Source organism: Zootermopsis nevadensis, unplaced genomic scaffold, assembly GCF_977971745.1.
Source record: "Zootermopsis nevadensis isolate Lab colony 2312 unplaced genomic scaffold, Znev_1.0 Znev_ptg000003l, whole genome shotgun sequence".
Taxonomy (NCBI): Eukaryota; Metazoa; Arthropoda; class Insecta; order Blattodea; family Termopsidae; genus Zootermopsis; species Zootermopsis nevadensis.
Window position 1 is genome coordinate 825473 of NW_028259135.1, and position 22847 is coordinate 848319.

At 38.7% G+C, this 22847-nt stretch overlaps 1 protein-coding gene and 1 long non-coding RNA gene across 16 annotated transcripts in view; one reads left to right on the forward strand and one right to left on the reverse strand.

Moving 5' to 3' along the window:
• Positions 1-22847, forward strand: part of Ih (hyperpolarization activated cyclic nucleotide gated potassium channel Ih) — a 381399-nt gene that overhangs the window by 346276 nt on the left and 12276 nt on the right. For 7 of the 15 annotated variants that reach the window (XM_087359920.1, XM_087359947.1, XM_087359924.1 and 4 more), the window contains 7 exons: positions 5235-5342; positions 12520-12669; positions 13627-13845; positions 16297-16443; positions 18445-18562; positions 19256-19532; positions 22056-22498. In XM_087359920.1, the coding sequence (XP_087216046.1) occupies positions 5235-5342; positions 12520-12669; positions 13627-13845; positions 16297-16443; positions 18445-18562; positions 19256-19532; positions 22056-22419 (1383 nt within the window). In that variant the 3' untranslated portion in view covers positions 22420-22498. The remainder of the gene's footprint in view (positions 1-5234; positions 5343-12519; positions 12670-13626; positions 13846-16296; positions 16444-18444; positions 18563-19255; positions 19533-22055; positions 22499-22847) is intronic. The other 8 variants (XM_087359927.1, XM_087359955.1, XM_087359956.1 and 5 more) reach the window with 3 other exon arrangements.
• Positions 3486-5720, reverse strand: LOC147874857 (uncharacterized). The gene is made up of 3 exons (XR_015538311.1): positions 5641-5720; positions 5133-5286; positions 3486-4828 (listed from the first exon to the last, which is right to left on the reverse strand). It is a non-coding gene; the product is annotated as an uncharacterized LOC147874857 (long non-coding RNA).

Below are 22847 nucleotides of genomic sequence, written 5' to 3' on the forward strand. Positions count from 1 at the left end.
AGATGGTCGTCCAGAACGCTCGTCATCATCGACAGAGGTTCGGCCATTTTTAAAACGTGAATGCCACACAAAAGTTTGTGCACGACCCATTGCGGACTCCCCAAATGCTTGCTTTAGCATTTCATAGGTTTCCGTAGCCGTTTTGGCGAGTCTTTGGCAAAATTTGATGCACACGCCATTCCGAAATCGCAGGAGGGTCGGTGTAATGCACTACCAAAACGCCCGTAACTAAGAAACAAATGCTAATTCGATGATGCCGGCTGGCACACTGATTCACTATGAATGTAGGCCGCACCCCCTAGCGGCAGAAGCTCGTACTACATCCGGTTCGCCCTCTATTGACACAGTCTTGAAACTTTCCGATCGCACCTCGTATGTTACTTTCTCTCTAACAGAGACTCAGAAATCCATTTCTTAGATTAAAACAACACTTTGAATAATACGAGAACGTTTAGTTTCACTGCAAGAATGAAATATATGGACTACGGCCATACGTCGTTTGAGGCAGACTTCAAATTGCGTCAGGAAACTTGGCGAACGATTCGATTGGACGATCAAGTTTAGGCCTAATCATTAAAATTCCGAGATTTCTATTGATACGTGCAATCCATTAGCTAAGATTCAAAGAAATTTGAATATATACTTTTAGCAGACTGTTTGATTAAATAAATAAGTGATATTATAATGCGCTTATATGTAGGAGTTAGAATCATCTTTTATATAAATTTGTTTCTAAAGCAACAGCTTTAAATAATTAAATAACATTCGTTCTTGACAAGTCATTAATCACGCAGATAGTCTAATATATATTAGAATGATAAACGCTGTTCTTCGCATTAATATTTGAAGATAATTAAATCCTAAAGATTTAAAGGTGCAAAGTTTCCGTCCTGTTTTAGTGGATTTTGCTTCGTTATGAAGTTTTGTTTATTCCGAAGAATATTATTGGTTACCCAGCTTGTGACAGCGCTGAAGTCTCTGGCTTAACAAACACGTAGTGAGGTCACATAGAGGCACTTTCTGTTGAGTGAATATTTCGCGTTGTCGCCATGTTTTGATAAGACTTGTCTTTATATTCCTCAGTTATTCTTTTGAAAGCCGGTATATTTTTTTGGATATCCCTCCTCTCCCCATTTAAAATAAACGTTTTAATCGATTTTGTAAATATTTTGTGATATTTATCCGTTCTTTATTATGGGGTCAAACTTTCCTCACGTAATACCTAAGATTCCAAGCGTATTTCAAAATTTACATCTCCTTTAACGTGTTAGTTTTATTATGAAATCCACAGAAGATATTTTTCATTGTTTACAAATGCAATTAGTATGGGGAACCCCACGTCTCATCTCTTCATCTCAGTGTATGAACCGATTTTTTTTTAAATATTTGTATACAAATATTTATACGTATTTGTAGATTGTGGTTGTTATAACAAATGCCATATTGTTTAGAAAATAGCCTAATGCAAATTTTTCGATCCCAGTAGTAGTTTTGTGGGTATTATAAAGATTGAATCTCTTCTCGCACACATTTTCGATTATATTTCATTTTAGAGACACATTTATCTGTCAACAATTTGAGGATACTGTATTTGTGATGTATCCAGTACGCGCTGACCGTCCACAAATTTCTCTAAAACCCCGAAAGAGGTCGTCAAAGATCTCGTCCCGTTTAAATCGATTCTCCTATTGACGTTGGTCTCCTTCATTTCAGTGTGTATGTACGCGATTAGCATTAAGTGGAAATTGTCGTTCTGAAGGGACCTGTATGTGAATACCTGAATCAGTTGATTCACTGCCGTTCTTGATACCTTAAATGCATGGACTAGAGTACAACATATACATTTACAATCATCTCAACATATTTTATATATACATACTTTTATCTTAAACTCGGCCTAAAATCAATTAATTAATTAATATGCATTAATATTAACAATACAGTTGGCCATTTTGTGATAATATTTAGCTACGGAATGATGAACGATGGAATGTATTTTATCTGGCATGTATTCAATACAATTTTTGCTACTGGGTAATTAAAATGTTTGTTTAAGTTCAAGTATCTGTCCGTCCGTCTGTTGAGAAAATCGAGCACTCAAGTTGTTTATTTACACACGTTCTGTTTTGGTTTGCCGATATTTTTTCATTATATTTTGTTGTCACGTACAAAAGACCGATATAAGTAGTTAACAGGAAGTTTATAAGTCACAGAACTACCACAGGACACCAGATAATTAGAATCTGACCAATTTCCAACATTCCTTTGTCTAATTCGATGTTTTCATAGTTCTCTTGGTAAAAAGAAAAGAATTTTCAGGTGGGTTGTGTTTAACTACAGATGTGGACAGATTTTAAAAAATATCTCAAAACACTATTACCTTTTTGTGTTATGAAATGTTTGTAAGGAAATGAAAGTTAATGACTTTCGTGAGATGTTACGTTCGTGTAGTCTGGTAGAAATTAACCGACGTTTCTGAGACGTGTAATACCTCTATCATCAGGGCGGTGATGATAAAATCAGTAAGCACCTCTGAAACGTCGGTCAGCTCAGAAGACAGTTATCTTCATATTTGTCGCCTTGATAACCTTAAATTTTATCAAATAAACATTGAAGGCTAAACAGTTTCGATGGAAGGATTATTTATTTATATATGCCTATATGAAAATGGACTTGAAACGAGATTTTCAATTATCTGCGTATTTCAAGTCACGAACACATTTCATGGTACATATTTTATAAATGTAAACGGATTATTTTTGCGAACAGAACGTCTAATTGACTTGACGTTAAAAATGAGAATCAAAATTAATTTACCAGTGGAAAATTATCCTACGAGTGTAGATATTATGAGGGTGTTAGACCTGTCAATTATCCGTGTATTGGCTACGGAAGTCACTTCTACCAGTTAAGATAAAGATTTAAAATCGAAAGAAATGTGTAAACTCTTGTGCAACCTAACCTATAATTTGCCTTCCGTTCAGCTTTGCGATGTTCTGTTGTAGTTCTAAGCTTATAAGATAAAACCTTGAACTGTACTTACATCGATAAAAATCTAAAAAAAAAAAAAATCGACTTGCTTACTTGAACGGAAGAACGCCCTATCAATCTGGATCCTTTTTAACACGAAATTTGAGAAAAATAAATTAAAATTAAATTATTTGGATATTCCGTCAAATCACAATGTATTTAAAATAAGATAATTAAAATATCATTCTGTGTTCCATATCGAATAATCGATTTACAATTGGAACAGTTACAACATGTTTCGGTTTTATTAAACCATCATCAGGTGTAAAATTATATTAATAAATTTAAAACTCAATTACAATTTTTTTTACAATTTTTCGTAGTGTAAACATCAAAAGCATCACTTCAAACAATAAAGTTGATCCATTATATGAAAATATCTGGACACGACCACCAAAAAACTACACTACGAAAAATTGTAAAAGAGTTTTAAATTTAATATAATTTTACACCTGATGATGGTTTAATAAAACCGAAACATGTTGTAACTGTTCCAATTGTAAATCGATTATTCGATATGGAACACAGAATGATATTTTAATTATCTTATTTTAAATACATTGTGATTTGACGGAATAACCAAATAATTAATTTTAAATTAATAAGTCACAATATGACGCAACTACACTATCTTAAAAATAAAGTAGTCTATAAGACAATTAACCTAGTTCATAAAAATTTAACATCGTTCATAGATAAACTAATTTTTATTATTCCACTAATAAATTTTGATTATTTAACCTTTCTGTAAATTGAATGTCCTTGTGTCTAATTTCTGCACTGTTCACTTGAGTATAGAATTTGCGTTTCCTTTGTGGACGCAACCGAAGTTACTTGTTAGTATTGCAGGAGGCGTACCTCAGTCAAACTCGGATGGTGAAAACATTGTAGTGTTTTCGTAGTACCCTACCTGTAGAAAATTGTAACCTAAAAACAAAATCGTAGCGACTTCTTTTGTTCATTTCCCATTGCACAAACATGTTCTCTACTTATACTGGGTCTTCCATCCCTGTAGACTTCTATAATTTCCTTAGACCTCATTTCTTATTATTTAACAAGTATTTATCGCACGTTGCATTCGCCCTTTTCGTGTAGAACACTAGATGAAGGAAACCAGTTCGTAGCTTTTCAAAACGTCTTGTCGGGATATTTTAAGATTTTGTTTTGTTTTTAACCCAGGATTGCCAACCGTTTGACAGAGGGCATCTTGGTGGCCTCGGAAGACTTTTTGAATAACCACGATATTTTTTTGTAAAAATTTACAACAACTGGCATTTGCGAGTATTTTTGTAAGATGGTTTATGTGTTTTAAAAAATGTTTTAATGTGATAAAACGAGGTTAGCAGTTAATTTATTTCAGTTATTATTATACCTTTGGTGGATTTACTCAGTTTGGTTTCAATCATAAATTGTCACACACGAAAAAGTTAACGACCCCTGTCTCACACAATGAATTGGCTTAATTTTTTTTAATGTGTGATTAAACTGTAATTGATTTGTTGAAATTATTTTAAATCCTGGGTGTCGTCTGGGAAGAAATTTGGAAATTGCCCATTGGGCGACAGACCTAATTTTGTGTGCAGGTAAGTGCTTATCCGTTGGACGAACTGGGTCCCCTGCTCTGAGACGCTTGCACTGCTTCTCGACTGTTTGCATGATCGTCCTTCATCCTCTCTCTCTCTCTCTATCTCTCTCTGTCATCCACCTTGCACAGCCTCAGCTGTTCGGGGCTTGGATTGGCTACTGTTATTCATGTACTGGCATGGGGTTGCTTCATTGTTCGTGCTATAATCAGTTCCTGTAATTTGGGCCACAGTGTGAGGTTATGTTTAACAGCATATGTGTATGCAGCGGACAGTCATTAGAAACACCAACTGTTGAAAAAGTATTTTTTTTTTTAAAAAAAATTAGAATGTATTTGAAATAAAATTAACAGGTTAATGAAACGTAGTGGAATGTTGCATTTAAACCTGTATTTAAGGACTGATGAAAAAAAAAATTTCTCTCTTTCTACTTTATAAGTCTTATCTATGCACAAACTTTCAGTATCTGTTCATTTATTTTTCTCTATTTTCTCTTCGGAGCAAAAACAAATCACTTACTTCATTTCTCTTTTCTCCTTGACATCAAAACGTTCCAGTGTGTGTTTTTGGTGATGGCTTGTGCTCTCTATCTTGTGTTTCTCGCTTCTTCTTTTTTTCTAGATCTTGCAGAACCTCCAAAAAAAGCGCACAGAACGGAGGGGCCGCCTCAGCTCTGATGGGCGGAACAAAAAGAAGTCAAAGTTCAGCAAAAGCAATCTCATTTTTAAGGTAACCCCTTGTCGCTTCGTTGCATGGCCTCGCTCTGTAAAAGCCGCCCGCCATATTCTTACGCTAGCATGTGAGCTCCTCGCTCGCTGTCTCACCTAGTTCGCAACAGTAGACATAGATGGCCGCTGATTCGCTTTGCGCTTGTCGCCATAATACAAAGCTGCTTTTTTTTTTACGTATAGGACAATTATTTGCGCTGATGTGACGTGTAAATCACCTTTCTCCTCCCTCCTCCACATCTCATTCGTCGCGTATAATGTACTTCCGTTCAGGATTAATATTCTATAAATAAACTTACTAAATAATCCATTCGTACATGGGCTTCGTCCGGCGTGGAGCAGGCGTCGACAGATCTGTAAGCATCCCATCACGCATGCGCGGACACCGTACAGCCAGTGTTACCACACCTCGAAGTGTTCTGCGAAACGGAAATCTTTTTGCAGAAAACTCCCATAAAAAATGTGTTGCGCGGATAATTTGTGCATCTGAACGGTGACGTGTGGATGTACAATGGTTAAACCCCCATCACATGTCCCCGTCCAGATTTAGAAGGCATATTGTTTCTTATTTCAGTGCTAATTCACTCATAAGTGTTGGTTGGAGCTCTTATGGAAGGGCCCGCTTGGACTAAAGACCACGGTCTCCAGTTCGATAGGAGCACGCCGTACTACGAAGATCTGCAAAGCTTTCGCTACATATTTCCCTGTCTCAGCAAAATTATAGTTAAATGTGCGACACCAGGTGTCGTACGTTTAACAGAAATTTGGTTACGACAAGAAAATAATGTTTTCAGTGATAACGCACAGCTGAAACTTGGTGTTTACTGTAACTGCTCGGTATTATGGACGTTGGATCGCATGCAATAGTGTTGTTTATCCACGACGCCAGATGTCTCTGGGTCTTCGGACTGGCATGTTTTGAGTTACGAACACAGTAAATGTTACACATTCATTTAAGGATTTGTTGTGTTTCTTTATTGTTGCAACTTGTAAATCCGTCGGTTGTTTCTAAACAGCAACAAATGAGGATAATACGAATAATATAAGCTGAAGATATACAATCCGAATGGTTTTCAAATCTTTCTTTTACTTAAACTAAATGGCATACGGGAATGAATTTTACACCAGTGGAAGGAGAACTCAAAATAATTCTGTAGCTTGTACGAGAAGTGACGTAATACCAAAGATGCGCAATTGTTAACATAGAAGTAAGATGGCGACTTAGATTTTTAAGGGATTTCCTCCGAATCCATGTTGGACAGTTTCTCGCTTAGATTGTGGAATGGAATTTGAGCATACGAAAAGCTTTCTTGGATTGAGTCGACGATTCACTGATACGTCAACAATTGTGCTCCTGGGGATCATCTTTGGAATTACGTCACGTCTCCCACATTCCAAAGTTTGTTTTGAGTTCTTCGTCCAGGTAGTTTCATCTCAATATGCCATTCTGTTTCCGTTAAATAAACATTTTTAAACCTTTCACATCATTTGTGTTCACTCGATGTTAATGCTTATCGATGTGCATTTTTCTTAGCTGTGTTATTTCAAGTGTTTTGCATGTATGCGCTCGTGTTGACCCTGTTGATAAATTTTGCATTTTGAGTTGCGGGTAATGAGATTTTTGTGAAGGGTATTAAATAACTCGAAAAAATATTTCCCGTTTTTTTGCAATGGCGTTGCGAATTACGTGGATATTTTTAACCTCCATATTTTACAAAACCATCTCTCTTTAACTCTGTATGTGGATTATGTTTACAGTTCAAAAAAAGTTTGTCAAATGTTTACACAGTCGCGTATAATCAAAATGGGGGTGTCCTTCAACTTGTGGGTTGGACATGTGGCCAAAGACTCATCGCTGAAGAAAACATTACATCATAAAATCCTAGTTATTTCATACGTACATTCATTATCGGGAATTATCAGTGGAGTTTTCGACATATACAAAACTGATCATATACACCGTGTTTCAAAAGTAGCTTTACAACTTCGCAGGAGAATATAAATTTATTTAAAGGACGTGAGCAATATTTTTAAATGCACAAATTTAGCCAAACACATCAAGTTTCATGTGCCATACCAAGAAAGTGGCCACGTGTTTCTGAAGACGCCGTGGAACAGATTAGGGAGAGCTTCGCTCGAAGTCAACGAGACGTGCATCTCGGGAAAGTGGGATTCCACATGTGACTTTGTGGTTAGTGTTACGAAGACGTTTACACTTATTTCAGATGGTGATAAACTGTTTCGTAAGGAATTTTGTACGGAAATGTTGCGGTGGGTTGAAGACGACAAAGGATTTCCGGACTCTGTAATTTTTAGTGACGAAAGCACGTTCCATGTCACTGGTAAGGTCAACACCCACAACTGCAGGATTTGGGGTGGTGAAAATCCACGTGCCTTCCTGGAACATGTTCGTGATAGTCCGAAAGTTAATGTTTTGGGCCCTCAGCAAAGATCGAGTGTACGTGCCACCCTCACCTGCAAATGTGGCCGAACTCCGAAACTCGAATTACCGACGCAGTTGCAGAAATGACACCGGAGACGCTACACCGCGTGTTGCAAGATATTGACTACAGATGGGACGTCTGTCGCATAACAAATGGAAGTCACGTTGAACCATAAAAATCCGATGGACGTAAAACTTGAAGTGTTTGACTACATTTCTACGTTCTGAAATTATATGTTTCTCCTATCAGTTCACCAATATCTCGCCCTCAAGTTGTAAAGCTACTTTTGAAACACGCTGTATATTCAGAATACGTCGTGTCTGAATTCGGCATTCACATGAAACTAGTTCACGCTGATTAAAATGTGTTAAACACTTTAAAGCTGAGTGCTATGCCATCTGCTTTAACAGTCAGTAACTATATTTTTTCATAGGTTTCGTATGAATTATTTCCTTAAACAGCATTTCACATTTGATCTTTGTAATGGCAAATATTAGTGTTTTCTTTGCGGTACGGTTTGAATTCTTACAAATTATGTAGACGAGTTTTGGTTTTAAACGGTTAGGTGAAACTTGTTATAAAGTCCGTCTACGTGAATACGTATTTGTCTGATTATTTTTTTTTATTTTGAATAGTTAAAGGAAGGCGATGCTTTACCCCCATTGCTTTTTATGCATTTAATAAAGTCCAAGGAAACCAGGTGAGATTGAAATTAGGTGGGACACGTCAGTTTCTAGTCTGTGATGATGATGCCTATTTATTTGTCGAAAACACAAAAAAGGCCTACCATAATTGAAAGTAATCTTACTAGGCTTTATAGTGGAAATGTTGGCCTAAAACACAGGGAAAAGTAAGAACATTTTCGCGTCTTCTCACCAGACTACAGGAAAAAATAACAGTAAGCCCATATACTTTGTGGTAAAGTTAAAATATTTTGGAACAACGGTAACAAATTAAAATTTCATTTACGTAGAAATTAATAGCATTTCCATCTCTAGAAATCTTTACTCTGTCCGTCTATTTAAAAATCCCTAAGAATTATTTTTACCCCGTATTTTGTATAGGTATGAAATGTGTTATCTTACATGGGGACGAACGCCGTTTAACGTTGTTTTAAAACAGGTATTTACGAAAATAAAAAGTGATAATACACCGGAGAGAAAATTACATAGAGTAGCTTCATAATTTGTACTTTTTGTAGAGTGTAATTAGGATGTCCAAATCAAGAAGAATGAGGTGGGCGGTGCATGTAGAACGTGGGGAGATAAGAAATGCGTACAAAATTCTGGTCGGAAACCCAGAGAGGAAGTGACTACAGTCCACAGACCAGGAGAAAATCCCTGCTAGGAATTCGATATACGCGCATGCGCGAGATTTCGCGGTTAGTGACGACCGATCCTAAAAGCATTCGTTCCACAACCACTGAACGAACAACAGACGACAGGCTTTCATGTGTTCTGATGGGTACAGCTTTAAGATTACCTCACAGAGGCACAGCGATTTAATCTAGAATATTATCGCAACACCCACAGTCCACAGACCAGGAGAAAAGCCCTGCTAGGAATTCGATATACGCGCATGCGCAAGATTTTGCGGTTAGTGACGACCGATCCTAAAAGCATTCGTTCCACAACCACTGAACGAACAACAGACGACAGGCTTTCATGTGTTCTGATGGGTACAGCTTTAAGATTACCTCACAGAGGCACAGCGATTTAATCTAGAATATTATCAGAACACATTAGAGGTGCGCTCACTACACGCTACTCGTAACTGCTTGATGTTTTCAGTCTGTGTAGTAGCGTAAAACTCTGACGTATCACACTTCCCACCAATAGCAGCCCTCTAGTCCAGCTGATCAGTAACATTCCCCCAGCAGGGCTTTTCTCGTGATCTGTGGACAGTAGGACTGATAGTGTCTGCTTGTTTATCTGTCCATTTGTTTCACGTCCGGAACAGGTGGGGGGGGATTCTGATGTAGTTTTATATGGAACTTACGTCATTGGTGACGACACCAGCCTTGTTCTTTTTAAGTTTGTGCAGTCGGTACTAACAAAAGGCCGGACGCACGAATTTGTTAGGTGGGAGTGACAGAAGCTCCACGGATCTTATAAAATGAAACTTTTGTTTAATATCTTTTTAGTTTTCGGTTTAACGGCGGTAACTAATTAACCTTTGGAGATAGGCATTTGAAATTTGGTATGAACCATGATGACAGAAATTCTCTCAGTAGCCACTGTTTCCTGTTTCCAGAAAACAGTTAACATATGTTTCAGAAAGAATACAGCTTTCTTCGATATTAGGTTACATCGAAAACTGCCACGTGAAATAAAACCAAAGGATAACATTTGTTGTAATCACGGTTCCATGTTTCATAAAACCCCAATGAACTTCTTTATTTGCCTCATATATATGAAAAGAAAGTGTAACATATTTAATTTAATTTAACAAAAGAAAATAGTTGTGTGTTTTGAATTTTTGGTAGGATAAATGATTTGAGGCGTTTTGTAAATATTATTTCATGGTAATTAACTCCTATATGGACATGAAGATGACTATCTTCTGGGTTGTTGCCCTGTGTAATCTGGTAGGGGTTTATTGGTGTTTCAGAGGTGCTTGCTGCCTCCATCATCAGTGTACCATGTTGATGGAGGCAGCAAGGACCTCTGAAACATTCTTAAACTTTTACCGGGGTACATGGCACAACATCCTGGAAGACTGTCGTCCTCTGTGGACACTTAAGAGTGAATGTGCAGATTGGATATGATTGGTCTCAATTTCTCAGGTGGTTACTTCATTAGTTAATTTAAACTCTGAATACTTTTGAATTGGTTGGTTTGAAAACCTAATACAGGATATTAAAGTGGATACAAGCGAATTATGTGGACTGGATAAAACTGCCCAGTATGGCATATAATGTGGTTTTCTTCTCTAAGGATGGTGTCGGACCTCCAATGTTCAAAAGAATTGGAATACTTGTATTTTTAAAATACGAAATGACATTTGCCCCGTATCAGAGAGATAGGAGACATTTATGAAACTACTGGGAATTCACTGTGTTCTGTTCATGGAACTGAGGTCAGAAAATTAAGAGGGAGTCCTGGGAGTTAACACTCACGGGGCGGTCGAGTGTATTGTGGAGTTGCTGCGTCTACATTGGACTAGTGTATTGGATACATTCTAATTGGCACGGGTTTTAAAGCTGCCAACAAAGGCAGCCAAATTTACTTGTGTTCTTTTCATCTCTGCTGATGGACTGAACTGTGGGATAACTGTTTTTGGAAACCTTTTTACCTCCGTTGCAATACTGGACTTTCTGGCCCTCTACGTGTGGGACAATTCTCCGTGGTGTCCCCTTGGTCGGGGGGAGGTTGTGACGTTACCTTCCTTGTTACTCTGTACCTAACCTATTTTCCTTTCTGACAACCTCTTCCCAAGCTTCATTATTTTCCCGTCAGAGTGAGCCCTGGTCTTATGTTGTCTTGTTTTAGTCAGTCTGTGTCAGGTGGTTGCGTGTGTTAATTCGTGTGCACTTGTGTAGGACTAAATTGGGGTATTTTTTTATATCTTGATAATCTGGGGCAGAGAACCGGTCGGTGTGTCATTCTTTGTTAACTGTCAGTATTTATTCATGTAATTCATAGGTTGTAACTCGTAGTTTGTCAATAATCGATTTTGTTATAAAGAGTTTTGTGCCTAAATGCGTCTCATTGCAGAAAATAAATTTTTTAGGAACAGCAACCGAACATTTGAATAAGTCAAGAGATGACGACCAAACTATGAAAATCTTACAACTAATCCCTACTATTCCGTACTGTTCCATTTCCCATCTTTTATTCTCACTGTAGAAATTCTGTGCTTCTCACACATTTTTATCAGATTTTCTAATAACTTTGGTTTATTTACTTATTTCTAGCATCTTTGGTCGCTGTGTGTGGTTTGTTTGCATGCAGTGAAACTCTGTTAAAATTAATTTGCTTAATAGGAAATACTGATTACAATGTTAAAAGACAAGAACTTACTTCCTATTCATTTGACTTTTTGTAAGTTAACCCTTCATACGACAAAATCGATCATTAGTATTATCAGTATTAATCAATATTAATATATCAGAACTTTAGGCATTGGTCTCCAAGAGAAAACATCATTTTTCTGTTTCAAAGATCATCATGTCGTAAGTAATGTGGAAGAAGGCAGTTTCGTTTTCTGTTAATCAAATGAAACTGTTCTTAAAGTATGACAATTGTATGGATTCAAACAAGAAAGTAACTTCAAAAAAATCAAATAATCACGCAGTACAACCTGTTACGACTTCATCATGCTTTGAATAAATATTACTCATGAAATATAATAATGCATATTATTAGAGTAAACTTCATTATAAAAGATTTCCGTCTTCTGGGTTGTTGCGCTGTGTAGTCTGGTCGATGTTTACCAACGTTTCAGAGGTCATCAGGGTTCTGTTATCACATTTTCATCAGATGCAAGTTTGGTCTGCCCCCTGTACGTAAGAAATTAAATGATAAATGTAGTGTTGGCCAACCTGTGTATCGTGTATTTACGTAAAGTAACAAACTGTGACATTTACATTTACAGTACAGAGCAACGGCGTGATGCTGGCTTCATAGAGAATCTTAACAGGGCACGGTTGGAATTTCGTATATTAAATGTTATTTTGAAAAACAAATTTCAGTGTCAATAGCTCTATGTTAAGCCGTGCGTCTTTCATTGCAGTTCCTCAATATGGCGAGTGTATTTATGCGGATATTTAACCTCATCTGCATGATGCTGTTGATCGGCCATTGGTCCGGTTGCCTGCAGTTTTTGGTGCCCATGCTCCAAGGATTCCCAGCCAATTCCTGGGTTGCCATCAATGAGCTCCAGGTGTGTTCAAACAGTGTGACTGCTTCCTTAAAATTGTGTTATAAACTCCATAATTTATTGCAGACACAAATTGGTTGTTGCAGAGATAATCGCATTACATATAACTGTATGAACTAACTAACTACATGAATATAATTGATGTGAGGTCATTCAGAGGAGCAGATTGTGACACTGACCATTATCTGGTGGTAGCAAAAGTGAGGGAGCGGCTTTCAGTAAGTAGACGAACTAAGCAAAATTTCGACGTGACTGCCAGAAATTATTTTTTCTTATATTTTATTAAATATTTATCATATTGAACGATGCAAATCAATTTCACTTGACATATTTCAGTGTGCAATAGTTTTGATGAGATCATGTGGATGGAGAGACGGACGGAACCTGCCTGAGTATGTTCGCTCTGTGCATTTTTGCTCAGTGACAAATTAAATTCGTCGAAAGTCAGTATGAATGTCTGAATTTGAACTTCTGGTAATACGTAGCAATGGTAACAGCTACAGACTTCAATAAAACATTGTGCTTATGTGACTGTCAGGTAGGCCCATAAACCAAGTTTAGAATAACTTTATCCCTGTATACAAATTCCCTAGAATATGAGTGAGACACATCTGGAAGTAATTACAGAAATAATCATGCATGAAACATCAAGAGGGATTGAGTAGAAAGCTAATATGTAATAAATAGATAAACATAATATCAAAATTCTCTTCCACACATCTCTTCCTTTCCTTTCTTCCTTCCTTTCTCTCTTCCCTCCTTATTTCTTCCTTGATTGCTGTCAGTAGAGGGAAACAGTTTGATTTTTCAGTCCGATTTCTTCATCCTTTCTTCTATAAAATATTGTCTCAATTCTGAGTCCTAAAACTTGCAGTTTCCATCTGTCACAATCTCTGCTTTTAACAAAAAATCTCTTCCAATTTCCACATTTTCTTCAGCGATGATTTTGATCGGTTGCAGGAAGCATTCTGGTTAGAGCAATACTCGTGGGCATTATTCAAAGCCATGTCACACATGCTGTGCATCGGATATGGCCGATTTCCACCGCAGTCGCTCACGGACATGTGGCTCACCATGTTGTCCATGATCAGTGGTGCCACCTGCTATGCACTTTTCTTGGGACATGCCACCAACTTAATCCAAAGTTTGGATTCTTCAAGGCGGCAGTATCGGGAAAAGGTACGTGGTATCCGCAGCTTCTCACGACTGTGGCTCGAGGACGCTCGGCGTATCAGTTCGCTAGCGATGGAAGCACGATAAAATAAGTAAGAACAAACCACTTTGACTGCAGTTCAAGTTGGCAAGTCGATACCAGCGCCAGTCTCAAAAATCCTCTTTCCGGTAGTTTTATTGATTTTCCTGTTATCAGGAAATATTGTTACTTCTCTAAATCAGGAGGGTGAAATATAGTCCTTATTTCATTTAAAAGGATCCTCATTTTATATATAAATTGTATTGTTATTATTTATTGATAATTATAATTATAAGACTTAAGCTTTAATGCCGACAGAGAGGAACGCAGAATTACATAAGCTAGCTGTGACTTTTTAGTGTTTGCAGATGCCGATCTTCATACTTTGGCTACCTGATCGATAGATAAAAGTTATTGCATTGCGACAAACTAATTTATCTGCTTATTACGAGACTCGTCCTTAAAGTAAGTTTCCCTGGGGCCGTTTACAGAAACAAAACACAATTTCATGGAAATATTTATTGCAACAGATACAGCAAGTGTCCAGCTATTTTTCAACATATTCGCCACCGGAATTGAGACATTTGTCATACCGTGGGACCAACTTTTGAATACCTGTGTCGTAGAAGTCTGCCGCCTGGGATTGGAACCACTGTGTGACAACCATCTCCGCCTCTCTGTCATTCTCAAAACGCTGACGCTGACCGGACAGGAATTTCTTGAGGTGTAGGAAAAGATGGAAATCACTGGGAGCGAGGTCCGGGCTGTAGGGTGAATGATTAAACACCTCCCAGCTGAACTCCTGCAGGAGACTTGCTGTCCGTCGAGCCGTGTGCGGCCTAGCGTTATCACTGACCGCACTTCATAGTCGGCGGGAGCTGGAATAAGAACCTCCATCTTCAACAGCTGCAACGATGCTACTGTGAGAACGCGGGAGGTGCCGTTAGTGCATGCGCCATGCTACGTCATTGCTCTATCACGTACGCACAGTCGCTTCGCACAATATAAGGTTTGCTAGCTGTGGGACGAGTGGGAAACTTACTTTGAGGACGCGCCTTGTATTAAATTTAGGTTCTACAAATGAAGGAATGGTACATCGTATATATTTTATGTTAGTTACCATGGTGATGCCACATAATTATCGCTTGACGCAATTAATGATTACGAAACAGTGGAATGTTGGTGCGTATATAAGTACGAGAGGTGAACATCCTTGGCAAACATACATATGCACATACGTTGGCATTTATAAATATGTGTGTGGTTTAGAATAAATATTTAATTTTATTTCTTGTTGGACTCGCAGTAAGCCGTGATTAACCTGAATGAAGTAGTTAATAATTTATTTTCATTTTACTCAGTTAAACACAGGAATAGGACCTTCAAGTTCCTTTAAATTTGGTTTGAACACCCTCTTATAATATTTTGATATTTTTCTAACATTTCAAACATTTAATTTTATTATGTTTTATTTATTTTATATAATAATAAGAAACCAGTTTCAAGATGAAACTTTTTCTGAGCAGAGAGGGATGAAGTTGAACCATATCCAGAATTCTTGTGCTTTCAGGAGTCTTGGAAACCTTTCTCTCCTCTGCGTCGTTATTATGCTGTCCAGTTCAATATTAAAATTTTAAAATTTAATTTTTTTTCATGTATGTTACATTCCCAACCCATCATATTCTTCTCTGTTTAGTCACAAGTTCAGAATTAAATGAAATAGAGCGAATAATGAGGGTTCTGTTTGTATAATTTTCTTCGTTCAGTTTTGATTCCAGATTTATCGGTAAATTCTATACATATTTAGAAGTTACCCAGATTGAATCTTGGGCCACATTTCAAAATATTTATTTTCTTTGACTTCACAAGTAAATGCCAAATACCTTCAAATATTTTCATTACCGCCTCTTTCTTAACATCCGCATATTTAACATTCTCTTCTGCACAGTGTTCTGAAACATCCTCCATGTCTTTTATTCTCTCAGACTGAGAGACCAAGTTTTACGCTAATTTTAAATAATAGTGATCCTGTGAGTGACTGTCACTTCCAAATAAACTTAATTGAAGCTCCTGTCATGAGAGTCACCCTCGGAGGACTAGTGGTTAACGTGCTCACCACTGGACCAAAGTTTCGCGGGTTCAAACCCGACCGAGGGTGATAAAAATCCGTAGCAAAACTTTCTTCAGAGGGGAAGTAAATCCGCGTAGATTTACGGCATGTAAAAGAACCTTTCAAGCATGAACGAGATGTTTTGTAAGCAAAATTCATCGGCCATTTCTCACCCAAGTCTCCTGAATCACCGCTAGATGTCTCTGGCAGTCAAATCAGGAATGAGTAGAAATTGTGCAGAGTCACTACTCACAAATGCGCACTTCAAAGACGTGTCAAAGTCAAGGAACAACCACAACATGTCATGAGAATGATGAGTGTTTTTCAGGTAAAACAAGTGGAAGAATATATGGCCTATAGAAAGCTGCCTCGGGACATGCGCCAGAGGATCACAGAATACTTTGAGCATCGGTACCAAGGGAAGTTTTTTGATGAGGAAGCCATCTTGGGTGAGCTTTCTGAGAAGCTTCGTGAGGTGAGATTTATGTTATTCCTTATATGTTTAGTTGACGAGAAACTTTGAACATGTTGACACGCATGCAACTTGTAGAAGTGGCTCCACTTCCCATCTGAATGACATCATAATTGTCGTTCTCATCAATTTTGGCCTGTTACGATTAATATTTTTTATTTAGTGTTCTGTGTGACGACAGGTCCATATGAACAGGATCCTTCGATCCTTTTCTCTTCTCGGACTGGGACCTGCTCATATACGTTCTTGGCAGATGATCCAGAAGTGGTTTGCCATTGCCTTCTTCTGTGTGTGAATGGAGTAATTGTTGGGATGCCACGGAGGAAAACTCCGTGTTGCCTAGACCACGGCCTTGCCCAACACAAGTTATAAATTCGAACCCGAGACCCCAGGATTACAAGGCCAGCGTTCTAACCGCTAGACCACCGTGGCTCTTTTACGATCATTACAAAACAGAATTGTGCAATCGTTTTGAATATCTTTCTAAGCAATTTGTTCCTCTGTGTGGATCACCAGGCTTTCAAAACATTTCCATAAAAATGTTGATCCCAGTGGCCATGCACAGACACTCTGATTATGTTGTGGGTTGAAATCTTATTCAAAGTATCAGCGTTTCAAAATGTGTTTTTGTATATCATGTATCGAGAACAGCAAAGTAAAACTTGTTACAGAAAGTGTATTTATATTTTAAAATGTATATAAAATATTTATAACCAAACTGAACATGATGGTTATTTCGGATGTAAGTGGAGCCATCGTGGAAATGTTCCTCGCCAGCCTGCCATTGGTTGTTTAGAGAGAAGAAAGGCACCAGAATCTTCTTTGCTTGGGTGACTGCCACCATGACCCACTCTCATGAAATACTTCTCGTGAGTTGCTCTTTGCATAATCACTGGCAGTCAGGAAAAAAAGTAGCGGGTCCTACGCTACTGTCAAGCTGCTACTTTATGCACCTGCCATGAGAATAATTGTCCATGCAGATGAGTATAGGCCTTTGCAGCTCCAGGGGACTTGCAGATCATATCATAGCCCCCAGTCGGCAGTAATATGTTACTGTGGCACAGCCAGGCCAATGGTCGCTTGGCAGTGGGAGTGTCTACACTGCCTGAGTACCCCCATCAAGGCACTTTGTGGGTGTATGTGAGTTATGATCTGGGCTAGACTTGCATATAAGGGCAGTGAGAGAGCATACAGCCTTCATTTCTGAGTTTTCTGTGTAGACGTACAAGTCGGAAGTTGCGCCAAAACCACGCGACAGGAACACGGAGATAAAAATATCCCTACTGGCGAGGCAGTCGGTTCGTAAATTTGATGTACCTTAAAACTAAGAAATACATAAACCAAGGAGAATTACTGTTGTGCAAAAACAGACTTGTAAAATCCAGATGAAAGCAATCCCGCTACACGCCATGTCGGTTGCTTGGGGGGAGAGGATGTATAGATCCTACTTATTCTTGACCTCAGCACTAAATGGGGGTGAGTGGTCAGCATCACTCCCCACTAAAAGACTCTGGTACCCCAGAGCCAGTCTGGACGCAAAGGCTATAGGAAAAATCCTTTTCCCTCGGGGATCGAACCCCGGTCGCCCAGTCCGTGGGTGGGCACTATATTAACTGCGCTGTCCCGGCTCCTGAATATGAATTAATTAAGGTAATGACGTGGTAAGTGTTCAACATGCAAAGAGGGAAAGAAAACTTGATAGCTCCCTTTGCATCCCCACAATCAAAACGTGGACCAACCTACCTCAATGGGTTGTCGTGCCGTGGTGATTGTAGAATTGTAAAATCCTGGATAAGGGCATGGGTTTGAGTTGACGCACATTTTATCTCTGGGAAAGTTATAACAGGAAATGTAGTTTCAGATGTAACATATTATTTGACAAATAGGAATCTTGATGTTTCTAATAAATTTGAATCCTTTTTAGTCTTGAAATGAATCCATCAACAGCGAGTGCTTTTTATTATTTGCCTTGTACATCCTTACAATTATACTTCTATTCTACAGGATGTTATAAACTACAACTGTCGCTCCCTTGTAGCGTCTGTGCCATTCTTTGCCAATGCTGATACAAATTTTGTGTCTGATGTGGTAACAAAACTGCGCTATGAAGTCTTCCAGCCAGGTAAGAAGTCTCTCTGTTATATCAACCACATGTTGATTTTGTTTACAACAAACTGTCATAAAAGATAAAATTTGATGCTTTTATGGCAGTGAAATTGGTTATGTTTCCATGTAGTCTTTTGAATAAAAATCTTCTTGGATATTATCCATCATCTAGTCAATAAAGTATAAAACATATATTTTATTGACTAGACGATGGATAATATCCAAGAAGATTTTTATTCAAATGACTCATCACCATCGTCAAGAACTTTTAGATTTGATATTCTGTGTAGTCTCTTAGGTGGTTACTTAATCTTAAGAAAATGTGCCACCTCCATCTTCAACTCTATGCATTCTTAACCTCGGCTCTAGACGGAGGTGAGCGGTCGACTTCAAGCATACAAAATGTTACTCTGAAAACCTGAAAGGAAGAGATTAGGTGGGAGAATAATATTAATATAGATCTTAAAGAAATAGAATTCATGAAGTGGATTCAACTGGCTCAGGATAGGGACCAATTGCAGTCTGGTGTAAACATAATAATGATCCTCTAAGTTTAAAAAAATGCATTTAATGTGACTGATTACCTCAGTGAATATCGACTTCATGTAATTAGTTGGACTGTAAATCAGTCAGTCTTAACTCTTGTTTGTGTATTTGTACTGATGAATGTTTATGTACCAAATACAGCACCAGCAATGATCTGTTTCAGGAGACATCATCATCAAAGAGGGTACGATTGGCAACAAAATGTATTTCATTCAAGAAGGCATCGTTGATATTGTAATGGCCAATGGAGAAGTCGCCACGAGTCTCAGTGACGGCTCATACTTTGGTGAGATTTGTCTGTTGACAAACGCTCGCCGAGTCGCAAGTGTGCGTGCTGAAACATATTGCAATCTCTTCTCCCTATCTGTAGAGCATTTTAATGTGGTGTTGGATCAGTATCCGCTTATGCGTCGGACCATGGAGAGCGTCGCGGCTGAAAGGTAAGTTTATGAGAACACGATCGGGTCTAACCGAGAAAAACTGATAATGAATTATGGTGATTCATATGCAGAATTTTACCAAGTGAAACACATATGAGACATGTATTATATGAAACTTATGTCAGGAAACATTTATAAAATAGGAAACAATATATTCCAGACAATGAAAGTTATTGTATTGTGTACATGACAGGCATAAATTACTTAAAAATATATGCAAGCAGCATATTTCAGTTTATGCAACAATCTGGTGAATGACCCATTCAACGTATTTTTTTAAAAAAAAATAATCGCGTTTCTCTATTTTTGAACGCATTCCTGTTATGACCATGTTAAAATTAACCTACTCTACGCGATTTTGATTTATGCAGCGATTTCAAAGAACCCATTAATAGCGTATAAAAAGGGATACCTGTACGTGATGGAGGCAATGGAAAATATAAACAGTGTGTTTTGAATCTAAAACCAAAGGTTAAATTATTAAAAGCAAAATGGTGTGAGACGACACTTTTTCTCGTAAATCACTGTTAAAGACTAGGAATTTACTAGGGTTGAATGGTGCAAAAATCTTAGATTTTAGTGTTTATGTTGCAGGAAGTTTGTTGATTTTTATCCTACAGTTACAGTAAAGAACAGTAAGTTATCTGCCAAGACTCTCAGAAATATTCAAGTGTGTCCGAGAAAAAGGGAAATTCTGGGAACACTGCTGTACAGAACCCCAGGGCTGCATTACTGTAGCCAGAACCTTTGCACAGTCAGATTAAATGTTCTTCTATGGCTCTCCGGTCCGTATTCGGTCCATGGCCTCCTCAATTCTCCTCCTCTTCCATTCGGTCCTCTGTTAGGTCCGTCTGTCCAAGGCTTTGATCGAGGTTTCGAAACATCTTCCTTTTTACGGTGCAAGGTTGTTAGCCTTGCGACCAACCCCCCAACCTGGAGGACCAGGGTACCTCTCCCCCTCGACCAATCTGACTAGGGAGGCCGTACCAGTAGCTCTTGGGGTTACTGAGGTACTCGAGCCCCACTACCACGACAAGGTGCAGGTACCATTAAGTAGGGCAGATTAAATGTTGCTGTTAAAATTCTATTCAGAAGACTTTGTTAAATTTTGATTGGCACTAAATATCCTGAATTGGTTTAAGAAGTTTCAAAAAAGAGCTTTGATACTTCATACCTTTGCAAGTTACGGTTATCTTTAATAGTGGTTATGAAAATCAAGCAGTGAATTCATCTATCACTGGAAAATTAGTTGTTTTGTGTGTTTCCATTAAAAAAAACACAGATTGATAGGTTAATAAATGCAAAACAAGTTCAGATTTCACACCAAAACAATTACATCATTTGGTAGTTTAAAAAAAAAAAAATGTTTCCATCTTCACAGTGACTGAAGTAAGTTGATGTAGTCACTTTTATGTGTAAACTGTATTCAGCTAGGTTAAGTTTTGGCAAGAAATGGAGATTTATATGCATTAAGAACAAGTATGACGCATTTCTGTAGGGTCAGTATTTATCTACAGTGACTAGTAAACATATCTTTTGAGACGAAACAAACACACACAAAAATTGACTTTACACTGAAACAGTGATTTTGACGAATGTACGAGGCGCGTCCTCAAAGTAAGTTTCCCTGGGGCCGTTTACAGAAACAAAACACAATTTCATGGAAATATTTATTGCAACAGATACAGCAAGTGTCCAGCTATTTTTCAACATATTCGCCACCGGAATTGAGACATTGGTCATACCGTGGGACCAACTTTTGAATACCTGTGTCGTAGAAGTCTGCCGCCTGGGATTGGAACCACTGTGTGACAACCATCTCCGCCTCTCTGTCATTCTCAAAACGCTGACGCTGACCGGACAGGAATTTCTTGAGGTGTAGGAAAAGATGGAAATCACTGGGAGCGAGGTCCGGGCTGTAGGGTGGATGATTAAACACCTCCCAGCTGAACTCCTGCAGGAGACTCGCTGTCCGTCGAGCCGTGTGCGGCCTAGCGTTATCACTGACCGCACTTCACAGTCGGCGGGAGCTGGAATAAGAACCTCCATCTTCAACAGCTGCAACGATGCTACTGTGAGAACGCGGGAAGTGCCGTTAGTGCATGCGCCATGCTACGTCATTGCTCTATCACGTACGCACAGTCGCTTCGCGCAATATAAGGTTTGCTAGCTGTGGGACGAGTGGGAAACTTACTTTGAGGACGCGCCTCGTAGTAACAATTTAATAAAAGTGTGAATGTGAAGTGTTACTGTACTTGTACCAGTAAAGGTTACTCATCGTAGTGTCACTATTTACTTGACTAGGTTAATACTCTTATCTTGCAGCCCAGATTCCTAATTGTTTTCCGAAGGGCTATTTCTTGGTGGTATCATGTGGTCAAAGAGTAGATCTTGGTAAAATCTGGGACAATTTGACAAGATTCAGCACGATCTTACGAATCTATAGGAATCTTGCCAAATGCCATGCAAGAAATTGCGTGTCTGTCCTGGATCTTCCAAGATCCAGCTAAGACGTCTCAGTAGGATCGCTTGTTGGTACTGTTCCAGACTGAATAAAATCGGGAAGAACCCGAACCTCGTATCCCACCGCGAGGAGGACATGGGTAGCGAGAGCAAGACCATCAATGCCGTGGTAAACGCTCTGGCCGAGCAGGCGGACCAGGTGAACACGTCCGAGGAGTCCATGGGCAATCAGTCTAGTGACAAGAGCATTCACGAGCTGGGGCGTAACCTGCACGAACTGGGCAAGACGCTTCACAGGCTAAACCTGCCGAGGCCCAAGTCGGAGAACAACTTCGCGTCCCAGGAGCAGTTGCCGATGAATATCACCAGCCGGCCCATGTTCCACAAGTCTGAAACATTTCACAGGGACACCGCTTTTCAATGACACCATTGAATAGTGTATTTTGTTATTGTTGTTGCCGCCGCCGCCGCCGCGCTACAGTGAGAGACGCCGCAAACTTTTGGTAAATCGATTTTGTATTCAAATAATATAATATGCTGAAGTCCACATTTACTGATGATGATTCGGTGCAAATTCTCATCGTCAGAATTTGCTGGATCTCGCGCGTCTTCTGCTTGTACCGGACGAAGAGCACGAATGTTGTTGTTCCGGTGTTCGAGGGATCCGGCATCACATTGTTCTGTTGATAGTGAGAGTAACTGACTCACGTACAAGAGGAAGCTAGAAATGTGCAATATTAGAATAAAAAAATAATATAGCTTTAAACTAGGGTGCTCAATAAATATAGGGAGCTGCGTTTTTACACCCAGTCTGCGTCACAGTATGTGTGGTGTAATAGAGTATTTTATTAG